Consider the following 8,273-nt stretch of genomic DNA (forward strand, 5'->3'; position numbering starts at 1 on the left):
TTAGCCAGGATGGTCTCGATCTCCTGACCTCGTGATCCGCCCGTCTTGGCCTCCCAAAGTGCTGGGATTACAGGCTTGAGCCACAGCGCCCGGCCCGGCTTAATTCTTAACCATTTGGAGGCTCACGTGCTCTCCAGGGAGCCCACCCCATGCGGCACCTCCACATCGCACAAGCCAGCATTGTCATACTCTCTGCAGCCCAGCAGGGGCCTGCGTGTCCGAACAGGTCTGTGGGTGTTCTGAATGCTCCATTTCCTGCTTTTGTTTACCAAGCTCCTGCTTAGCCTGCCTCGTTCCAGAAAATGTCTGGCCAGTCTTTTCACCCTGACTGGGAAGTCCTACTATAATGCGTCCTCACAGTGCGCTGGCCTTTCCTGGGGCCATAACGAATGCCAAGTTAGGCCCTCGTGTAGAAGCACACTGGAGGGCTCTGTCTGGGGCCCCCCACCCCCACTGATGCCCACAATGTGTCAACCAAAACAGCCTCAAAGCTGCAACTCTGAAACTGTGCCCAGCCAAGCCCCAGCCAGGGTGCTGGTGCCACATGGGAAATGTCGGCTAGTGACTGGGGCAGGAGAGGTGGGGCTATGGTAACAATTGATCTTATTCTGGCACGGGTTGGGCCATCAGCCTGCTTTTTCCAGAGATTTATATTTTCATTTGAAGATCAACCAAAACCCCCAGCAGGAGACAGGCAAGGGCAGCTGGCCACTGAGCTCAGGGTCCTGCCAGCTCCAGGGCAGAGATAGGCTGTCCCCCAGAGGGGCTTCCGAATGCCTGCCACTTCCCCACCATCCTTGTCACCACGAGGTGCTGGAGGGCAGAGTCAGTTCCCAGACAGGCCTTTGCAGCTGCCCACAGCCCTAGCTGGCCCCTCATCCCTGTTGTCTACAGTTCAGAAGTCCAGCCTCGGCCTGAGACAGAAACCAAAGGCCTCAGCACAAACTCTCTGAGCAGAAAGAGGGACAGAGGATCAGGAGGGAGCCCAGAGTTAGGAACCAGGATCAGAACACAGTCAGGAGCTAAAAAGCTGAGCCTGGATCCCAGCAGGCATCCGGGTGCACCAGCCAGTTTTCAGGAAATATTGGGGCTGGAAGAGCACATTGAACATTGGCACAGGGTACAACAATCAAACCCAGCTGTGGGGACTCCGCAAGGCAGACAGCCGGTGTGTTCAATAAGAGCAATGGCAAAGAACAAAAAAGAGAGAAATGGAGATTACAAGAGACCTAGAGACACGTGGACCGACTGCAGTATACAGGCCTTGTTTGGATCTTGATTCAAACAAACACGTTTAAAAAATTACAAGGCGGTCAGCAAAATGGGAACACTGACTGAAATTTGATGATTGAAATAGGGGTCAGGGTGGACGGTAAATGCCAGAAGGAGCACGATGTGTCTGTGCCCAACACCCACCTCCTGTCTGGCCCCCTCCCTGCCATCAACTCACTCCGCACAATGCTCGGTTGACTCCCCTTGCTCCTCCTTCCCACAGGGAGGCCCTACCCTTTTCAGCATCTCCAGGGTAAGCAACCCAGGGCCCTTTGCAGCCTCTAGAGATCCCTGGTCCCACCTGCCTCCCTACACACCCCTGAGCATTCTGGCTAGAAAGCTGCAAGGCTGTGGGCAGGAGAGAAAGCTGCTCTGGGGCCAGAAAGACAATGAAAAAGGTGTCAGCCCCTTGTCTCCACACGCTAAAGGAGCGTCACAGCAGCAACAGCAGCAGGGGCTCTGGGGCCCACCCTGCCACTCACCACTGTCTCCACAACATCTTTGTGCCTCAGTTTCCTCCTCTGGGGCTGCAGCAATGCCAGCCTGGTGAGGATGTGTGAAAAGCGCTCAGCACACAGTCCAACCTGTAGGGAATTCCTCGGGGCATGGTGGGTTTTACCATTTCCAGAAGTCTCCAGGGATAGGGAGGAGATGGTGAAAATATTGTGGTCGTCCAGGCAATGTTCCTTGGCTAGAGAGGGAGCGGGCAGTGAGTCTCCAGGGGGACCCTGAAGTCAGCACCAGAGGCTGTGCCCAGGCCCCTCACAGGCTGTTGGCTTTCAGTGGGGCGGGGAAAGGGGAGTACAGGTTTGTCAGCCTCCAGCCCTCCCCAACCCTGGTCACTCACTTGCTTCCCTCCCAACATTTACCAGATGAACTGAGGCACTCCTTTCCCAGACACAGGGACTCAGAGATGAACACGGCTCTACCAGGCTCACAGGGAGCTCCTTGCCCAGTGGGAGAGGCAGAGCTGCACCCTACAGCACAGGAATAACGAAACAGTGAACAGAGGGGCCCAACTCAGCCCCAGAGCCTGACTTCTCCGGCCCTTTCCCATCAGCCAGGAGGAGGCTATCCCTCCTGGGGAGAGGCCAGCAGGGCAGGCAGTGGGGAAGCTTGCCGGGTAGCTTTTAGAACCTACAGTCCCAGCCTGCCCTTCACTCAGAGAGGAGGACCGTGAGTGGGTGAGCAGTGGGCAGTGAGCTGCCTTCCGAGAGTCCTGGCTAGGGAGACATAGCAGGGAGGCATTCCGTCTTCCATCATCTCTCCAGAGGGACAGGAAGGGAGCAGCTCCACTCCCTGCTTACCCCGGGGACAAAGGGACTGTGTGGGACTGAGGGTCCTTGTGCCCTCCCCACCAGCCCTGAGCCCCCACACCTGTGCCCGGCCAGGAGCTGAAGGATCTGGCAGCACAGGTGAAGGATGTGTCTGTGACCGTTGGCATGGACAGCCGCTGCCACATCGACCTAAGCGGCATCGTGGAGGAGGTGAAGGCCCAGTATGACGCCGTCGCGGCTCGCAGCCTGGAGGAGGCCGAGGCATACTCTCGGAGCCAGGTGGGGCTGACCCTGCAGGGCAGGAGAAGCAGCCTGGACAGCTCTCAGGGTGGCAGGAAGGGCTAGACTGGTGATGGCTGAGGTTGCCTGCAGCTCTCTGTCCTGAGAGTCTACGAGAGAGGAATGGAGAAGAACAGGGGCGGGTGGGCAGGGGGAGACCACAGAAGCTGGTCTGTGTCCTCCAGGAGTTCAAGGTGGTGCTGTTATCAGCAATGCCAGGCCAGATGTGGGCATGGGGCTCAGCTAGGGCAGCCAGGAGGAGGCCACCTAGAAAGTGAGGTGGTAGGGGAAGCAGAGGGAGCCTGGCGTGGCGTGGTGGGCTGCAGAGTTGGGATGGGACTGGGGGGTGCAAGAAAAAGCAGAGGCGGGTAACAGTTGCTGGGAATGGCACTGAGCTGCCCCTCACTGAGACCTCCACGTACCTCCAGCTGGAGGAGCAGGTCGCCCGCTCAGCCGAGTATGGGAGCAGCCTCCAGAGCAGCCGCAGCGAGATCGCGGACCTCAATATACGCATCCAGAAGCTGCGGTCCCAGATCCTCTCTGTCAAGAGCCATGTGAGTATCTGGGGGACGTGCCTGGGGGTGGGGAGGAGAGCAGGGAGACACAGTCATGTGTGCTAAATGACCCTGGATGAGTCGCTTAGCGCTCTGTGCCTCGGTTTCCTAATCTGTCAAATGGGATGATAGTACAGCCTCCTAAAGTAATTATGAGGATCGTGTGAGCTCTGCATACAAAAATACTCTATAAACTGATCAAGGCTGCTGGAACGTTAGAAAGCCCCCGCACCACGCACACCCAGAGCCCACTCCCTCCTGGGAGCCCCCCACCAACTATACAGAGAAGAGGGAGTAGAGGCCTAAGTCCCAGCTTCCAGTCAGGACAAACCTTCAGGACAGGTGCTGCCTCATAAGGACAGCCAGGACAGGCTCCTTTAGTGGCTTGTGGTGCTCTCTGCTGGCCTTGGGAAGGTGCCTCTTCGGGTCGAACTGAACTCCCTCTTGCTGCACGGCAACCAGTTACCACACCCAGAAATGCCATTGCTCAGCCCATCTCCCCACACCCAACCCCACCAAGGACAGAGATGACTCCTGGCCCTGGCCTGCTCCTCCTTCCCCTGCTCACAGGCCCTTTCCCTCTGTCCTCCTGGCTGCAGTGCCTGAAACTGGAGGAGAACATCAAGGCAGCTGAGGAGCAGGGTGAGCTGGCCTTCCAGGATGCCAAGACCAAGCTGGCCCAGCTGGAGGCCGCCCTGCAGCAGGCCAAGCAGGACATGGCGCAGCAGCTGCGCAAGTACCAGGAGCTGATGAATGTCAAGCTGGCCCTGGATATTGAGATCGCCACCTACAGGAAGCTGGTGGAGGGCGAGGAGGGCAGGTGAGAGCCAGGGCTGGTGAGGAAAGGCTGGAGGGGAAGGAGGGCTGGAGGCCCAGGCCTACACAAAGTCAGTTCTCCTTTCCAACATGATACAGTGAGCCTCGCAGCCCTGGGTTTAAGTCCTGGCTCAGTCACTTACAAACTGGGACCTTGGCCCAGTTCATTTCATCCTGTTTTCCCATCTGGAAAGTGGGCTGATCATAAACATGGTTCACCTGTGGCAGGGATGATTCATGTGATTATGCATGCAAATGCCTGTCAAAACTCAGTGCTCAGTGCTATTAGCCATTTATGCCATGGAGAGGGGCCAGAGGTCCAGAGAGGACAAGCTGGCTAGCCAGGGCCACACAACAGAACAACCCCAGGGCTGGGAGTGACCACCAAGAACTACCCTCCACTTGCCAGCCCCCAGGGCAGTTTAAGCCACAGGCTCTCTTCACGTCCCATCATATCCCTCTCCCACCCCCCACCCCTCACCCCCAGGATGGACTTGCCCTCAGCCACTGTGGTCAGCGCTGTGCAGTCCAGGTGCAAAACCGGTGAGTCCTCTTGCCCTGAGAACCCATGGTGGGGTGGGGGTGAGGGTGTAGGGGATCATGATCCTAAAGGCATCATTTTAAGTGGCTCCCAAACCTCCAGCCCCTTCCCTCCCCTACCCCTTATGTTCCCTGTAGCTGCCTCCAGGTCAGGCCTCTCCAAGGCCCCCTCCCGAAAGAAGAAGGGCAGCAAAGGCCCCGTGATCAAAATCACCGAAATGTCAGAGAAGTACTTCTCACAGGAGTCAGAGGTCTCAGAGTGAGGCGATGGGACTCCAGGAACCCCAGGGAACTCCGCTGCAGCAGAAGGGACTTAAGCTAGACTCAAGAAAGCAGCTTGGAGCCTCTAGGTTAGGAGGAGAGGCAAAATCTGATACTGAACTGAGAGGGGGGGTTCAAAACTGACTGCTGTTTTGTGGGCTGCCAGGGTGGGAGAGGAGCATCAGCAGCTGCTCAGAGCCACTCTGCTCCGTATCAGTATCTCACAGTCCCGTCCTTCCAACCTTCTGGCCAGAGGTTTTCCTGATGGGTGAGCTGGAATTAGGGGTCAGTTTTGTCTCCACCTCCTTGCTCCTCTGAGGCCCCTCCTCCAGCATTGGGCTCTGCCAAGGCCCTTCTGACTCTTGCCCAATCCTTGACCTTGACTCCTATCTCAAGCCTTGCCTTGCCTCTGCCTCAGAACTGAGACTGGGACCGGCTCATCCACCTACGGGCGGGAGCCGAGGAGGACGGTGTGGGCCCTGTCCTGTATCTGGAGTTCCTGGGAAGGCTGGCTGCTGAAGACCCTCTTGGCTTTCCCATGCTCCTTGGGCTCCCCAGAGACCTGACAGTATTACGGAGTGAAGGGAGGAGGGGCCCTGGGTGTTGGGGACCTAAGCCTAGGCCCCAGAGATCAGCCCAAACACCTGCACCCCTCCCTCCACCTATGGGTCCCTCCCAGTAGGCCACAGTCAGAACTGGACGGGCTGCCCCCAACCAGCTCCTAGCACCTTCTCCAGAAGCTATTCTTGCCATAATCAACTCCCTGGGAGTGGAAGCCAGATGGCAGCTTGAGATTAGGCAGGAGCATTAGATCTTCCTTTCACCTCCCTGCCATACTGGGGTCCTACCAGCCTGGGATCTGAGCTCTCTGCCCCCAGCCCAGGTTGTTCCCAGCCGAAACACCTGGTTTTGGTGCACCTAGCCCTGGAGACCCCTGGTCCCACCCCTGCCATGGAGCCCCAGGTCTACTTCCCAAGAATCTCACTTCTCAGGGCCTCTGTTCTCCTCTCCATTGGGCCAAATAGCCTTGCCCTCCCCTCCTTGGCATTCATGGAAGAGCCCAGGAACTCCCCACACCGATGGAGTTAGAGCTCCTCCTTTCTTCTCACTCTGCCCCCCTCCTCCCTCCATGCCCATTCCCCCTACCTCTGGCCAGCCAGCAAGAAGGCACAGTCCAGGCAAGTCTGGGAGCTTCCAAGCCCTTGAGGTCCAGCTGTGGGGCCCAAATGACAGCCTTACAAGGGCTCTACCAGAGAGGAAAATTCCACATTCCACCAGAAGACGGGGGCGTTGGCAGGCATACTCCTGTCTCCCCCTCTTGGCTCTCAATGCTGAGGCTTGCAGAGGCATCCCAGTGGCACCAGCCTCCCACTGCACAGCTTCCTTCCCTCCTTCTCTCTCATCTCCCCTCCCTGCCCCTCACCTCACCTCCTCTTCTAGACCGCATTAGATTCATTCATCTCATTTTCCAGGACATGCTGGCCAGAGGTCTGGGCCCATCCCAGGCCTCAAGGCCCTCCAGGCCTGTGGAGAGCACTGGCGGGTTACTGACTCTCCAGCTGTGGGAACTCAGATATTCTCATCCCCGAAGTCCCAAAAGAGGGTGCTGATTGGTGCTTTTCCTCAGGCTCTTCATTGGTTTCCAAGGGAGCAAATCCTCAGTGGGGATACAAGATATATAAAGTATATATTATTTTTTCATAACTTGTGTGGCTTTTAACTTATTGCTTCCCTTCCTGTTTCTGCATGATCAGTCTGTATGTACTATCTGGATAGATAGCACACGCTCCAGCCACCTCACCTGATTGGCTATCTTGGGGCCATGTCCCCTTCTTGCTGCCACAGGATGAATAAAGTGTTGAGATTTGTCTATGGAGAAAGTTGTATGTCTGTTTTTTATCTCCCCTCTCAGGATCGGTCAGTCACTGGTCAATCAGGCTGACCATGGAACATTAGGAATTCTCCAATTAAGGGAGAAAAAGTCCAGGGACCTAGTTATATCTTCAGACCAGTGCAGCTTGGACACACAAAGGTCTCCTATCTCACCATCTGGTATGGTTTGGATGCTCGTCCCCTCCAAGTCTCATGTTGAAATGTAATTCCCAGTGTTGGAAGTGGGGCCTGGTGGAAAGTATTTGGATCATGAGAGAGGATCCTTCATGAATGGCTCAGCACCATCCGCTTGGTGATGAGTGAGTTCTCACTCAATTCACATAGATGTGGTTGTTTAAAAGAGTCTGAGACCTCTCCCCTCTTTCTCGCCATGTGATATGCCTGCTCCCCCTTCACCTTCCGCCTTTACTGTAAGCTTCCTGAGGCCCTCGCCAGAAGCTGAGCAAATGTTGGTGCCATGCCAGTACAGCCTGCAGAACTGTGAGCCAAAATAAATGTCTTTTCTTTATAAATTACTGAGTCTCAGGGATTTCTTTCTTTCTTTTGTGTGTGTGTGTGTGTGTGTGTGTGTGTCTGTGTGTCTGTGTGTGTGAGACAGAATCTTGCTCTATCGTCCAGGCTGGAGTGCAGTGACCGGATCTCAGCTTACTACAGCCTCCGCCTCCCGGGTTCAAGCAATTCTCCTGCCTCAGCCTCCTGAGTAGCTGGGATTATAGGCACCCGCCACCATGCCCGGCTAATTTTTTGTATTTTTAGTAGAGATGGGGTTTCACCATGTTGGTCAGGCTGGTCTCGAACTCCTGACCTCAAGTAATCTGCCCGCCTCAGCCTCCTGAAGTACTGGGATTACAGGTGTGAGCCACCACGCCCAGCCAGGGATTTCTTTATGGTGTGTTTAAGTGTGTTTAAGAACACACTATAAGCACAGCCAGGTCCCCAGGCTGACTCATACACTGTCCTGCCCCGAGACTACACCAACGTTGACCTGTGTTCCCAGTGCCTCCTGACATATCCAGGCACCACACAGGCTGCTTTAGCCAGCACACATGCCAGGGATTCCCCAGTGGTGGCAGGTTTTCTTCTTAAGCACTTCTGCCCTACTGGGAATTGACACAGCCCAGAATGTATTCTGATGGGTATGGGCCCAATTCTGCCAAATCAAATCCCAAGTCAACGCATAAGGATTGAGGACCTCCTCCAAGCCCAGCCTTGTGCTAAGACTCCTCCAAGACAGGGGTCCACCCCTCCACCGCAAGAAGTTCACAGTCAGGCTGAGAGATGAGATATCCACCCAAGGTAGCCACCCTGGACTTCCTCGCCACATGTAGAAGTGGGTGCTGTCAAAGGTCAGGGAAGAGAAGGGTTTGTGGAGGGAATCAGG

The 8,273-nt window shown here is 55.9% G+C and overlaps 1 protein-coding gene across 2 annotated transcripts in view; it reads left to right on the top strand.

The window, feature by feature from the left end:
• Nucleotides 1-7,407, top strand: part of KRT80 (keratin 80, type II) — a 23,269-nt gene extending 15,862 nt beyond the window's left edge. The window contains exons 5-9 of one of the 2 annotated variants that reach the window (XM_011930570.1): nt 2,664-2,828; nt 3,257-3,382; nt 3,982-4,202; nt 4,686-4,741; nt 4,842-7,407. In XM_011930570.1, coding sequence (XP_011785960.1) covers nt 2,664-2,828; nt 3,257-3,382; nt 3,982-4,202; nt 4,686-4,741; nt 4,842-4,876 — 603 coding nt within the window. In that variant the 3' untranslated portion in view covers nt 4,877-7,407. The remainder of the gene's footprint in view (nt 1-2,663; nt 2,829-3,256; nt 3,383-3,981; nt 4,203-4,685; nt 4,742-4,841) is intronic. The other variant, XM_011930569.1, reaches the window with a different exon arrangement.
• Nucleotides 7,408-8,273: the final 866 nt, after the last annotated feature.

The sequence above is a fragment of the Colobus angolensis genome, unplaced genomic scaffold, assembly GCF_000951035.1.
Source record: "Colobus angolensis palliatus isolate OR3802 unplaced genomic scaffold, Cang.pa_1.0 Scaffold87, whole genome shotgun sequence".
In the NCBI taxonomy this organism is placed as follows: Eukaryota; Metazoa; Chordata; class Mammalia; order Primates; family Cercopithecidae; genus Colobus; species Colobus angolensis.